The 14,314-nt window shown below is 62.9% G+C and overlaps 1 protein-coding gene across 3 annotated transcripts in view; it reads right to left on the reverse strand.

The window, feature by feature from the left end:
- The window catches only part of EPHB1 (EPH receptor B1), a 67,148-nt gene that overhangs the window by 12,650 nt on the left and 40,184 nt on the right, over positions 1 to 14,314 (reverse strand). For all 3 annotated transcript variants that reach the window (XM_068165859.1, XM_068165860.1, XM_068165861.1), the window contains exons 6-12: positions 11,990 to 12,171; positions 10,486 to 10,648; positions 8,181 to 8,289; positions 7,627 to 7,691; positions 4,018 to 4,140; positions 2,305 to 2,552; positions 1,506 to 1,721 (exon numbers count right to left, since the gene is read on the reverse strand). In XM_068165859.1, the coding sequence (XP_068021960.1) occupies positions 1,506 to 1,721; positions 2,305 to 2,552; positions 4,018 to 4,140; positions 7,627 to 7,691; positions 8,181 to 8,289; positions 10,486 to 10,648; positions 11,990 to 12,171 (1,106 nt within the window). The remainder of the gene's footprint in view (positions 1 to 1,505; positions 1,722 to 2,304; positions 2,553 to 4,017; positions 4,141 to 7,626; positions 7,692 to 8,180; positions 8,290 to 10,485; positions 10,649 to 11,989; positions 12,172 to 14,314) is intronic.

Here is a 14,314-nt window from a genome sequence, read left to right on the forward strand (position 1 = left end):
AATTAACTGCTGGGTTGTTTTCCCTGCCTCTCCCCAGAGCTAAACCCCTGCTGTGGGAGGCAGAGTGATGTAATGGCAGGCACAGCATCACTTTCCAGCTGCCAGGCAGATCTATTACAGCCCAAATTAAATAAAAGCACAGATGAGATAATCTGGTTTAGCTCCAAAGGTGGGGAAAGGCTGCTCCATGCCTCAGCCCAGAGCCACTCCTGCAGCACAGGGGCTGTGTGCTCAAAGGCTGCTGCCTGCAGGAGGGCTCTGGGCAGCCAAGGCAGCAGGGCCAGGCCGGGGGGAAATATCCCACGAGCAAGGGAGGAAGAGTGAGGGGCTGCAGCCAGGCCACAGTGCAAACTCAGCCTGCTCAGGGCTCTCCCATTCCACAGGCTGTGCCCAGGCACAGCTCAGCAGCCTTCTGCCTGCACCCAGCACCTGAGCTTTCATTGGATGCTCTGGATTCAGAGACTTACAGCATGGTTGGGTTGGGTTGGGAGGGACCTTCAAAGGTCATCCAGCTCCACAGCCTCCCTGGGCAGCCTGTGCCAGTCTCTCCCCACCCCCCCTGCAAAGAATTTCTTCCTCGTCTCCAGTCTCAGTCCCTCTTCTCCCAGCTCAAAGCCATTCCCCTCATCCTAGCACCAGAAGCCCTTGGCTGGGTTGCTCATTGCCCTCTCCTCTGCTCATCCTTCACACCACTCAGGATGGGACACACACCACTCAGGGAGCTGGGGTCCCCCAGGGCAGCAGGGAACAAGGAGAGAGCAGGGCTGCCATGAATGAGTTAGTGAAGGAGGAGAAGGGTGGCTGGGGAAGGGCAGAGCTCCTGTCAGGCTTCTCTCTAATCCATGCTTTTAACAAGTTTCCAGCAGGGAAAGGCAGACCAGACCTGGAGCGCTGAAGCTGCCACTGCTATGCCATCCAGAGATGCTGCCCTCTCCCTGCCTCCCCTTCCCACTTCTCCAGACTCCTTTGTGCACCTTCCCTCCATGCAGGAGAAGGAAGAGGCTGACCTGCAAACTACCCAGGGCAGGAAGGAGCTGGGGGGAAGAGGGAGGCAGAGGCAGGAGTGAAAGGAATTGGAAACCCCAGGTGTTGGTTTATGGGCCCAAGCCTGTGTGGTGAGAACCCTTCTGCCATGCTTCTCCCAGTGGCAGAATCTCCAGGACAGAGGTGCAGCTCCCTGAAGACAGGCCCAGTGGGCACTGGGTGCAGGCAAGGAAGCAAGGGGCAGGGCAGCAAGGGGCAGGGCAGGGCAGCAGGGGCAGGGCAGGGCAGCAAGGGCAGGGCAGGGCAGCAGGGGCAGGGCAGGGCAGCAGGGGCAGGGCAGGGCAGCAGGGGCAGGACCAGTAGGGGTTGGACCAGCAGGGGCAGGGCAGGGCAGGGCAGCAAGGGCAGGGCAGCAGGGGCAGGGCAGGGCAGCAGGGGCAGGGCAGGGCAGGGCAGCAGGGGCAGGGGCAGGGCAGCAGGGGCAGGACCAGCAGGGGCAGGGCATCCCGGCAGGCACCTACCAGGGAGCTGGTGTAGGTGGGGTCGGAGGTGTCGTCCTGCAGGTAGCGCGAGAGGCCGAAGTCGGAGACCTTGCAGACCAGGTTGCTGTTCACCAGGATGTTCCTGGCAGCCAGGTCCCGGTGCACGTAGTTCATCTCTGCCAGGTACTTCATGCCCGCGGCGATGCCCCGCAGCATGCCCACCAGCTGGATCACCGTGAACTGCCCGTCGTTTTGCTGCCACCGCAAGAGCAGGCACCGGCGTCAGCCTGCGGCACCCACCCTGGCACCGGGGCTGCCCGCCCCCAGCCCTGGCAGGGGGCTGCACCCCTCCGGGGCCCTCCCGGCTGCCCTGCCCTGCCCCGCTCTGCCTGCTTAAAGCAGAGTATGGCAGCACAGAGCACCTGTGGGGCAGCTGGCACACAGCGGCCAGCTCCTGAGCCAAGGAGACAGAGAACCACCAGGAAGCAGGGAATCAGAGGAGGAGATGCCAACATCCCAGATGCCAGCTGAGAGCAGGAAGTGCTTGGGGAAGGTTGGAGGCAGCAAACTCGTGAAAGGGAGGAGGTGAGAGGAGTGCCTGGCGTGTGCCCAGCAGCTGCCCACTGTGTGCCCAGCACGTACCTGGCACATGCCCAGGACCCGCCCAGTGCCTGCCCAGTGTGTGCCCAATGCATGCCTGGCACCCACCCAGTGCCTGCCCAGTGTGTGCCCGGCGCCCACCCAGCCTGTGTGTGATAGCCAGAGCCCGGTGAACGATGCCCAGAGCACAGAGCTCGGTCAGTGCGCGGTGCCCAGAGCGCGGTGCCCGGAGCCTCACCCGCAGGAAGGAGTCGAGGGCGCCGTTCTCCATGAACTCGGTGACGATCATGACGGGGCGGCTCTTGGTGACCACCCCCTCCAGCCGGATGATGTTGGGGTGGTCAAACTGCCCCATGATGCTGGCCTCGCTCAGGAAGTCCCTGCGCTGCCGCTCCGAGTACCCGGCCTTCAGCGTCTTGATGGCCACCGCCAGCTCCCGCTTGCCGGGCAGCCGCAGCCGCCCCTTGTACACCTCCCCGAACTCCCCTGCGGGCGACAGGAGCTGCTTCCACCCGCTCCTGGCACTGCCCCCAGCGGTGCCGGCTGGAGCGGGCTGGGCGGTGCCGGCCAACACCACGGCTGTGCCCTGCGCCGCAGAGTGCCTGCCTGGCCCTGCTCGGGAGCTGCTTGGGCTTCCAACCTCCCCCGGGGTGACCTGGCCTGGATGAGCTCCTGTGTGACCTGCTCTAGGTGCCCCTGCCCTGGCAGGGGTTGGACTGGATGAGCTCTGGAGGTCCCTGCCAGCCCCTGGCACTCTTCTGTGGTCCTGTGACAGAGCAGAGCCTGAGGCTGCTCTTGCAAACTCCCACAGGGAGGAATTGCAGGGCAAGGGAAGGAGCAGTGGGGACAGGTCACTGCTGGGGAGATTGCCCGTGGGCTGCAGAGGGAAATGTTCCCCATGGGCACAGTCAGAGCCTGGAGTCATCTCCCAGGGGCAGCAGTGCAGTCCCCTCCCTTGGGCAGTGCTCAGCCTCAGCTTGCCAGGGGGCTGGGCCAGCTCCTTCCAGCTGCACCATCAGCTGGGCAGGTTGGGCCAGGTGAGCCCTGGGGGCACTTCCAGCCTGGCAGGACGGGACTCTGTGATCAGATCATCAATGCTGAAGGACTACCTCAAACACAAGGTGCTGGCACTGACAATCTGGGTGGCCTTGGCGGATAATTGGGCTGCTCTCATTGCTGCCCCCTCACTCAGAACACAAAGGAAGCCTCCTCTCATGTGCAGTAGGGAAGCTTTCCTTCACCCAGGCAAGATCAGAGCAGCTGATCCATGGCTGGACATGGTCCTGACCAAAGCAGCTCACTGGAGGAAGTTCTGCACAGTGAGGCTGGGCAGACACTGGCACAGGCTGCCCAGGGAGGTGGCTGAGGCTCCATCCCTGGAGACGTTCAAGCTCAGCCTGGATGTGTCCCTGGGCAGCCTGGAGGTGTCCCTGTGACTGCAGAGGGGTTGGACAAGATGCCCTTGCAGGGCTCCTCCCAGCCCAGTGCCATCTGTGAAGCTGGGAATCTGTTGCTTCTTTGCAGCTTCCCCCTTGGCTTCTCAGTTTCTCTTCTGCCAGAGTGACTGAGGCATGGCAGGGGAAGGGAAGCAGCACAGCTGACACAGCTCTGTGTCTCCACATCCATCTGCATGGGCACATGGCCCAGCCTGCAGCACGAGCTGGCTTCCCTGCCTGTCTCCTGGAGAAGCCAGGTAGGGAACCCCAGGAGGCCTCACAGGCAGCCAGCAGAGACATTCATAGAGGCTCTTCCAGCTCAGAGCAGCTGTGAGAGCTGGCACCGAGCCCCTGCCTGCCCCAGCCCCTGCAACCTGCATGTCCGGAGGCTCACTCGAGGCCTTCCTGCTGCAGCACCACATCTGCACCCGCAGGACATTGCTGCAGGGGGTGTCTGGGCATGCAGGAGCAGCAGAGGGGTCAGGGAGGGGGTGGAAAGGGCTGGCCAGACCTACCTGCCCCAATGACCTCCTCAATCTTCACGAAGGAGACATCGATCTCCTTGGCGAACTCCCGCACCGCCTCGTTGGGGTCCTCGTAGGTGAAGGGGTCGATGTAGATCTTCATGCCTGGAGATCCTTGGGGCAGGAAGTGTGGGAGGGGAAACCAAGAGCAGTTGTTCCAGGGCCAGGAACTGGAGTCCCCCATGTCCTTGTGCCCCCGTATGCCCATCACGGCTGTGCTCACCTGTGCCACCTGCACAAACTATTAGCATCCTCCTCGGTCTACCTGCTCCACCTGACCCTCTCCCCTGAACCCTCTCCTTTCCCTCCCTGCCCTCTGTTCTTCCACTGTTACCCTCCTCTTCCTCCTGCCCCGCACCGGGGAGCAGTTCCAGACCTGAACTCCAGTCAGCTGCCCTTCTGCTGGAGCTTTGCAAGGCTGAAGAACGAATTTACCCAGGGAAGGTCTGAGAGCTGCATGGAGGCTGCTGAACAGACACCTGTGTGGAGCCACAGGGCACAGCCAGCCCTGGTGACCAGGGAGTGCTCCCTTGCATGGGGACGGTGCACGGAGATGCAGTGAGTGAGCTCCTGCCCTCTTCCAAGGCACCAGAACAAGACCCAGAGTGCCCCAAAGGGGCTTGCAGAGCTGCCCAGGGGCATGGCCTCAGGGCAGAGTGCAGCCACTGCCACCCCCGGGGCTCAGCAGGGGACCAAGAAAGGGCTGTGGCCTCCCTGTGGGCTTTGTCCTCCTGGGCTCACCCTGAGATTACCAAGCAGGGTGCAGCAGTCAAGGTCATCTCTGGAGGAGACCAAGAGGGACATGGAGAACAGGGCTGGGGAGGAGGAGCTGGGGGTGTTCAGCCTGGAGAGGAGGAGGCTGAGGGAGATCTCTACAGCTCCCTGAGAGAAGGCTGCAGTGGGGTGGAGGTGAGTGTGGGTCGATCTCTTCTCCCTAGCAACAAGGGACAGGAGGAGAGGAAATGGCCTCAAGTTGCCCCAGGGGAGGCTGAACATCAGAAGAAACTTCTTCCCTGGAAGGCATCTCCAAGCCTGGCACAGGCTGCCCAGGGAGGTGGCTGAGTGCCCATCCCTGGAGGGGTCTCAGAGAGGCAGAGCTGTGGTGCTGAGGCCATGGTTAGCCCCAGCCTTGGCAGAGCTGGAGAGAGGCTGGACTGGGGACCTGAAAGGGCTTTTCCAACCCAAACCATTCCATGATTCCATGAGATTGCTGCCTGCTCCTCCTCCCCAGAGCACCTCTCCCTAATGCTGGTTAGCAGCATTTGATCCACGGCTGAGGACCTTGCCCATGGCCACAATCCCCACAGGAGGTGTTTGGGAAGAGCCTGGATGAAGCCCTTGGTGCCATGGTTTAGCTGATCAGATGGTGCTGGGTGATAGGTTGGACTGGATGATTGCAAAGGTCTTTTCCTACCTGGTTAATTCTATTCCATTCCATTCCATTCCATTCCATTCCATTCCATTCCATTCCATTCCACTCCACTCCATTCCATCCTATCCCATCCTATCCTATCCTAGCCTATCCCCAAAGCCTTTGCAGCCCACTGCCCACAGCCTGCCTGCGGCTCTGCTCCAGGAATCTGAAACCAGCTCCTGGCTCCTTTGCGGCCCAAGGAGCTCAGGAGGGGGCTTGCAAGCCTGGTGGAGGGGCATTGCTGGTGCCAGCCCCAGGGACAAGTGCTTGCAGGGCCCCCAGGCCTCACGGGGGAGCAGGCTGGGAGCCTTCCCCTCCTCAGGAGGAGCCTCTGGGGCCAAAGCTCTGCGGCTGGGAGGCGAGCAGGGAAGGCTGCAATGAAGCCATCTGGGCATCTCCCACTTCATAAATCCCTTTACAGCTCTGTCTCAGAGCCTTTAACTGCCCCATAAATTCCTCCAGAGGAGCAGCTGATGCTCCAGCCAGGATTACACAGGGATTTACAGGATCGTAACCAAGCCTGAGCCACTGATCCCAGCGCTGGGCGGGCAGAGCCGAGAGCAGCAAAGCCTCCTCGGACTGCCAGGCAGGCTGCTGCCAGCCTGCTCCGCTCTGCCCCCTGGCACACCAGATCCAGCGGCCCCCGAGCCCCATCCCGCCCACAGCAGAGGGCTCAGGGCAGCTGAGCCATTTACAGACCATCTGCAAACCTCAGCCCTCACCTCAGCACCCCCACGGCTCAGCACCACCACGGCTCAGCACCAGAGCTCACCAGCACCACGGCTCAGCACCACCACAGCTCAGCAGCACAACAGCTCAGCACCAGAGCTCACCAGCACCACAGCTCACCAGCACCATGGCTGATCACCAGAGCTCACCAGCACCACGGCTCAGCACCACCACAGCTCAGCACCAGAGCTCACCAGCACCACAGCTCAGCACCACCACAGCTCAGCACCAGAGCTCACCAGCACCACAGCTCAGCACCACCACGGCTCACCAGCACCGTGGCTGATCACCATGGCTCACCACCACCACGGCTCAGCACCACCACAGCTCAGCATCACCACAGCTGATCACCAGAGCTCACCAGCACCACAGCTCAGCACCACCATGGCTCACCAGCACCATGGCTGATCACCACAGCTCACCAGCACCACAGCTCAGCACCACCATGGCTCACCAGCACCACGGCTGATCACCAGAGCTCACCAGCACCACGGCTCAACAGCACCATGGCTGATCACCACAGCTCACCAGCACCACAGCTCAGCACCACCATGGCTGATCACCAGAGCTCACCAGCACCACACCTCAGCACCACAGCTCACTAGCACCAGGCCAGCCAAAGCTGTGCTGCGCCTGCTCTTCCAGCCGCCCTGATGCTGCCAGGCAGCAGCCCAGGCCATGTCCCTGCTGCAGCTGGCAGCCAACCATTCCTGCCCCTGGCAGAGCTGAAGCCCTGTGCTGTGCCCCTGGCTGCAGCCTCAGGCCCCTCCCGACAGCATTTTCCCCTGGGAGGAAATACTGCTAGGCCAGAACCCCCCTGCCCACCCCAACCAGCACCACCTCAGCAGGGCTTTCCCTCTTTCCCCTGCAGCAAGGCTCTCCCTCTTTCCCCTGCAGCAAGGCTCCTGCTGAAGCAGTAGCAGAGACAAACCCAGGAGAATTCCAGCCCAGCCCCAGATCCTGCCCTGGGCAGCCCTGGCAGGCAGCAGGCAGGGAGGCTGCAGGGGTGGAGCAGGGGGCTGGTTTGCTCCAGCAGAAGCATCTGGCCCTGCAGCAGTCTCTCCACACAGATCTCCACCTGCTCTGCCCCAGCATCTGCAATAACCAAGCACTTGGAGGCTCCCTGACCTGGGCAGGGCTTTGCTGCACACCCAGAAGCCCCCCAGCACCCCTGGCTTTTGGACACCAATCCCAGCACTGCCCAGAATTAAACCCAGGCACAGGCACCTACTGCCCCCCCGGGCAGGGGCTGGGCTGGGCGACCTCCAGAGGCCCCTTCCAGCCCCTGCCCTGCTGTGACACACAGCTGCAGACACCTCTGCTCCCACCCTAGTGTCCTCCCCACATGCACCCTGCCCTTTCCTCCCCCCTCCATGGCCACGAGAAGGTGCTGGGGTGGGGCAGGGGGTGGAGCAGGGGTGGGGCAGGGGGTGGGGCATGCAGGGCTGGGTGCTCACCTCTGCCAGTGCTGTAGTGCTGCAGCTTGTCACTGTACACAGCCTCCTTGCTGTAGGCACGCTTCCTGTGGGCACAGGGCACACAGGGCTCAGGGGCTGCCACAGCCCCAACGCTGCCCTGCCAGCAGCACCCACCCTGCTGCCAGCTCCAGGGCATCCCTCACCTCCTACCCAGCACAGTCTGGAGAGCTGGGTAGGGAGAAACCAAATGAAATCCAACCAGAGTCCTGCAGCTGGGGAACACGGCCCCTGCACAACGGGGGGGCTGGCTGCTGGAGAGCAGCTCTAGGGAAAGGACGTGGGAGTGCTGGTGGACAGCAGGCTGACCATGAGCCAGCAAGGTGCCCTCCTGGCCAAGAAGGCCAAGGGCATCCTGGGGGGCATGAAGAAGAGTGTGGCCAGCAGGTGGAGGGCGGTTCTGCTCCCCCTCACCCGGAATACTGTGCCCAGTATCTTCAGAGGTTCCGTCTCCCAACTACCACTCTGTGAAACCCCTCCCAGCTGTGTCTAAGCAGCTCCACCTTGCAGGGACACAGCACCCCATGGGGACCCACCTGCTGCAGACGATGGAGATGGCCACCAGGGAGACGATGAAGACCACCCCAGCTGCTGCAGAGCCTGCAATCAAAGGCAGCTGCTCCCTCAGCTCCGACTTGTAGTCATCTGCAAGAGAAGAGGCAGAGGATGAATTTGTCCTCACACTCATGGAGTCAGAGCAGCCTCCTGGGAGGGGGCCCCATAACACTCCTGATTCCGTGGGTGCTGCTCCCACGGGAGGGTGCTGGGACAAAGGGGATCCAGGTGGGAGTGGAGGTTGGTGGTGAGAGTCACAGTGCACAGGGAGGACTGGGACACGTGTGGGGAAAAGCCAGGAAAGCCACTTGGCACCTCTGTGGAGAAGAGAAGGCTCCAGGGAGACCTCAGTGCAGCTTCCAGGAGCTGAGGGGGCTCCAGGAGAGCTGGGGAGGGACTCTGGACAAGGGCTGGGAGTGCCAGGATGAGGAACAATGGCTTTGAGCTGGGAGAGGAGAGACAGACACTGGAGATGAGGAAGACATTGCTGACAGTGAGGGTGGGGAGAGCCTGGCACAGGTTGCCCAGGGAGGCTGTGGCTGCCTCCTGCCTGGAGGTGTTGAGGGCCAGGCTGGCTGAGGCCCTGAGCAGCCTGTGCTGGTGGGAGGTGTCCCTGCCCATGGCAGGGGGCTGGAGCTGGGTGGTCTCTGAGGTCCCTTCCAGCCCAACCCATTCCACGAATCCATGACTCTCTGCTGCCTGCCCCCTCTCTCCCCCTCCCCTGCCCTGCCCCACCAGCACTGTTGTGTCCAGCCGACCCCATGCCCCTGGGAGCTTCTGCAGCCCTCCAGAAACCCTCCCAGGTGCCCCCAGGAAGCTGTGCCAGGCTGTGCTGGCAGCCACAGGCAAGGGTTAATGGACTATTCACCAAAAGCAGGCATTTAGCACCCTTTTATCTGTGCCTTTCAGCCCGGCAGTTAATTACCGGCAGGCAGAGGCCTCTCTCTCTTGCTCTGCTGAAGCCCAGCACATTTCTCATCTAACAATCAATTATTATTTAATAATCCTCACTCTCCAGCCTTATTAAATTGCAATTAATTGCTTCTCTGAGGCAGGAGTTTGCTTTTTGCTTCTCTAATCCTGAACACTGGAGCCACTGAGGGGGTTCAGCACCATTCCCTTCCCTTTAGCTGCCCTGCCTGGCTCTCCCCTCCCTGCCCTGAAGGCAGCTCAGAGGAGGGCAAGAAGGGGGCAAACATGCTCCTGGGGAAGGGGAAAAGGTTTAGGAGAGAAGGAAAGCTTCAAGAAGGGAAAAAAGCTTTAGGCCTAATAGCCTAAAGGGGTCGGAGCAGGCAGCGCTGAGGGGGGTCGGAGCGGGCAGAGCTGGGGGGGGTCAGAGCGGGCAGAGCTGAGGGGGGGGTCGGAGCGGGCAGAGCTGAGGGGGGGGGTCGCAGCGGGCAGAGCTCGAGGGGGGGGGTCGCAGCGGGCAGAGCTGAGCGGGGGGTCGGGGCGGGCAGAGCTGAGGGGGGGTCGCAGCGGGCAGAGCTGAGGGGGGGTCGCAGCGGGCAGAGCTGAGCGGGGGGTCGGAGCGGGCAGAGCTGAGGGGGGGGGTCGGAGCGGGCAGAGCTGAGGGGGGTCGCAGCGGGCAGAGCTGAGCGGGGGGTCGCAGCGGGCAGAGCTGAGGGGGGGGTCGGAGCAGGCACAGCTGGGGGGGGGGGTCGGAGCGGGCACAGCTGGGGGGGTCGGAGCGGGCAGAGCTGGGGGGGGTCGGAGCGGGCAGAGCTGAGGGGGGGGGTCGCAGCGGGCAGAGCTGAGGGGGGGTCGCAGCGGGCAGAGCTGAGGGGGGTCGCAGCGGGCAGAGCTGAGCGGGGGGTCGGAGCGGGCAGAGCTGAGGGGGGGGGTCGGAGCGGGCAGAGCTGAGGGGGGTCGCAGCGGGCAGAGCTGAGCGGGGGGTCGCAGCGGGCAGAGCTGAGGGGGGGGGTCGCAGCGGGCAGAGCTGAGGGGGGTCGCAGCGGGCAGAGCTGAGCGGGGGGGTCGGAGCGGGCAGAGCTGAGGGGGGGGGTCGGAGCGGGCAGAGCTGAGGGGGGGGGTCGCAGCGGGCAGAGCTGAGGAGGGTCGCAGCGGGCAGAGCTGAGCGGGGGGTCGGAGCGGGCAGAGCTGGGGGGGGGGGACTGAGCGGGCAGAGCTGAGGGGGGTCGGAGCAGGCAGAGCTTGGGGGGGGTCGCAGCAGGCACAGCTGAGGGGGGTCGGGGCAGACTCACACCATGCTGCCCCTGGCAGACAGCTTGGTGGGTACCAGCCCCCCAGTGCCCGGCAGCCCCGCGGTGCCCGTGTGCTGGCACTCACCGTCGCTGAGGGTCTGGAAGCACATCTTGCCGCTGTACTTGCCGTAGCCAGCCACGGTCCGTGCCCGCACCTGCACCACGTACACCATGCCAGGCCGCAGCCCCTCCAGCCGCGCCGTGTTGGTCTGGCTGCGTGCCAGGGACGAGTTGTACTCGTTGTGGTCCTGCTGGGCACAGAGGGGGTCAGCAGGGATGGGCAGCAGCCCCGCAGCCCACCCGTCCTTCTCGCTGGCAGGGGTGAGGCTCACGTGCAGGGGCACGGAGCAGCGGCCCTGGCTCTGCCCCAGGGGCACAAGTGTCAGAGCCTAGGCAAGGTGGCTTGGATGCTCCCAGCTGCACTCAGCCCTGATATGGAGCAGCCCAGAGGGACCAGACCTGAGCTCTGTCTGGGAGCTGAGGGGGTCCCTGCAGCACCCCCCTGGTGCCACCACAACGAGGAGCAGGGAGCAGCAGCAGGGAAACAACAAGAGCACAGAACCAGAGCCTGGCAGGGGCTGGAAGGGACCTCCAGAGGTGATAGAATCCAAGTGGCCCTGCCCAAGCAGGGTCACCCAGGGCAGGGCACACAGGAACACAACCATCTGGGCCTTGAAGGTCTCCAGAGAAGCATCCAGAGCAAAACCACTCCTGAGGGGCAAACTCCTCCTCTTCCACCCAGAGATCTCCCTGCACATTCCAGAAGCATCTTGATGCTATGGAATCACCAACCCCCCCTGGGGAGACCCTGCTCCAACAGCTTCAAGGGCAGCTGCCCCTCCCCAGAGCCTCCCTGGTCCCTGCTCTGCTGTGCTAAACCTTGGTGCCAACCTCACAGGTCTCAGCTCTCCCTTTCTGCAAGGCTCCCCCCAGCACTGTGCTGCGAAGGGGCTGCTGGAGAGGTCAGCTCAGCATCCTCTCATAGGTCACCCCTGGAGCAAGCCATGGGAGCTGGCAAGAGGCAGGGCTGGAACAGCTTGGGCCTGCCAGGGCTCCCTGCCAGGCTGGAGAGCAGGTGCCCAGCTGGCAAGGACACGGCAGGAGGCAGTGCCCCGGGGCAGGGACAACCCTGACCACCTTTGCTGCTCCTCGCTCTGCCTGTCCTTTCCTCCTGACACCTGGGATCCTGGCGCAGTGGCCATGGTGCTGTCAGGCTGGGACCACCTTGGAAGGCTTTTCCAACCCCAACAATGAGTCTGTGTCCTCACCTCCAGCTCCCTGCTGCCCCCAGCAGCCACAGAGCCAAGGCACCACAAGCAGCGAGGGAGAATCCTGCCCCAGGGATGCACACCCACAGCTCACTGCCCCTCCTCTGCCTGCACCTTGCTCCCACCCTCCGGTGCCTGCACGGGCACCGTGGTACCTGTACCACCACCCTGTGCCACCACCCAGACCCTTCCCAGTACAAAAGGCTCACAGATGCTGCTCCCCTCGCAGCTCCTCTGGACCCAAGCCCCCTCCCCAGCAGCGAGCCAGCCAGCTGCAGGTGCCCCCAGCCCCCCTGTGTCCGGGCTGCCAGCCCAGCTCACCGCTGCGGGCCGGGAGCCCACGGGGCTGGCCCCGTCGGGCGTGCAGATGCGGCTCAGCTTCTCGTAGTAGCGCAGCTCGTAGTCCAGGATGATGCCGTTGGGCTGCTCGGGCTGGGGCCAGGACAGGGTGATGCTCCTCATGGTGGCACTCACCTGGTGCATGATGGGCACGGTGGAGGGCGCTGCCCGGGAAGCAGGGAGGGAGGGAGGGAAGATTAATGCAGAGCAGTAGGACCATGGGCCCTGGGGAGAGGGACAAATCTCCTGGGCAGGTGGAGCACTTCCCATGCCTGTGGCTGTCCTCCTGGGAGGTTCAGTGGTGGGAGGAGAAGCCTCCCAGCAGCTCCTCTGGAGCCAGAGCAGCAGGCTACAGAGGGAATTCTGCTGCTTAAACCAATTACTCTTTTTAATTAGGGGATGAGAAATCCTCAGTGCTCCTCCTCCCTGGGACTGTTTGCTCCAAGGCTGTCTCCCAGGGTAGGGCACACAGAGAAAAGCTCTCCCCAGAGGAGACAACCCAGGCTCAGTGGTGGCCTCCAGCTCTGCTTGACAGCTTTTGCTGTAACAGTGTGGGGGAGCCAGCACCCAGCGCTGCCAGAGCCTGTGCCATGGCTGCCACCCCAGAGGCTGGCAGTAAGAGGAGCAAAAGTCATCTGCCCACCCTGAGCACGACGACAGCAAACACCCCAGGCCAGGAAGGGGGGCCCAGGGTGCTGGAGCTTGAGCATAGCTTTGGCTCAGGCCTGTCCCAGAGGAATTGCTGAGTGCACTCTAGAGGCTCTCAGGGGATGCTCTTCCCCAGCTCCCAGATGTGCCTCTCCCAGGAGCTTTACTTCCACAACTTGCAGAACAGCCTCAAACCTTCCTTCAGCTCCCAGCCCACCCCCAGACCATGATGCAAGGGTGGCTCAAAGGCAGCCAAGGTATCCCAATCAACAAACCAGAGGGGCCCTGTGCACCTTGTTGGAGCAAGCAAGGTGCTCAGCACTGGCCAAGCATGCAGACGTCTGTCCTTCTGTCCCACCCCCTCCCCTCCCTGCCAGTGTTTCCAACCAGTGCCCCCCAGGCATGCACCACCACTCATGGAGCACACCAGAGGCAAGCCAGCAGGTTCCCTGAAGCAGCTGCCAGGACCTGACCCCCACTGCTGCTGCTCCCTGCCTCACACATGCCCTGGAGCCATCTCAGGGCTGCTCTGCAGCTGCTGGGCACCAGAGCACCCTTGGAGCAGAGCATGGCTGGAGCCTAGCAGGCCTGGCAGCAGCAAGGTCATCCTCCCACCACCAAGAACCACAGAACATCCTCGGCTGGAGGAGACCTCCAAGCTCCTCCAGTCCAACCCTCACCCCAGCAGGGTCACCTCCAAACCACAGCCCTGAGCAGCAGCTCCACACACTGCTGGAACACCCCTGGGGATGGGGACCCCAGCACTGCCCTGGGAGATCCAATGCCTGAGAACACTTCCAGTGCAGAAAGGTCTCCTGAGATCCCTGCTGCAGCTTGAATCCATGTCCTCTAGGACACCAAACCACAGAATCAGCCACAGGCCACTTTTCCAAAGGCTTTTTGCCCTCCAAGTTATGCTTGAGAGGGCCAGAGCCAGGCAGCAGCACCTCCTTCCTGCACCCCATCCCACCAGAGGCCTCCAAGAGAGCCCTGGCAAGGCTCTCCCCAGCTCAGGTGGCTGGCATGACCTGCCAGCAGGGTCAGCTCCCTGTCCAGCCGCCTTCTCTGTCCTCCTCCTCCTCTTCCTTGCTATGCAGGCAGTGCTGGGCAGGGAAAATGCCCCCTCGGCATGGGTCTGGGGCAGAGCTGAGCCTGGCGTGATCAGCTGGGGGCACAGCATCCTGGGAGCAGCAGGAGCTCTTTCCAAGAGGCTGCAGCAGGAGATGTCGACAGCTCAGCACCACCTTTGTTTACCCAACACATTTAATCCTGTTGGTGGTTTTTCTGGGCTTTGATCTCTCCACATCCACTCCAGGAGGATGCCCATGGGCTGGAATTAAGCACTCAGCTGATTGCTCTTTGTTGATTGCTGCATTGTCTGCCTCCTCAGCACGGGATGGGACCGGCAGCAACCCCCGGGGCCAGGTGCACTAAACCAGCCCAGATTCAGCCCCCTGTGGGGACACTGGGTGCAAATCCAAAGGGATTCCAGCAGCACAGCCCTGCTCCTGCCCTGGGCACACCTGCTGCATTTCCCCCGGGTTACCCCACAGGCACTGGAAACATTCCCACAGCAAGAGTCAGCCTCTGCAAGACAAACCAGGGAGCAGCAGGGTACAGCCTGATGGCCCTGACTGCTCCCAGCTCCTAGGCAGTCTT

Source organism: Melanerpes formicivorus, unplaced genomic scaffold, assembly GCF_026170545.1.
Source record: "Melanerpes formicivorus ecotype bairdi unplaced genomic scaffold, bMelFor1.0.p_v2 SCAF_93, whole genome shotgun sequence".
NCBI lineage: Eukaryota > Metazoa > Chordata > Aves > Piciformes > Picidae > Melanerpes > Melanerpes formicivorus.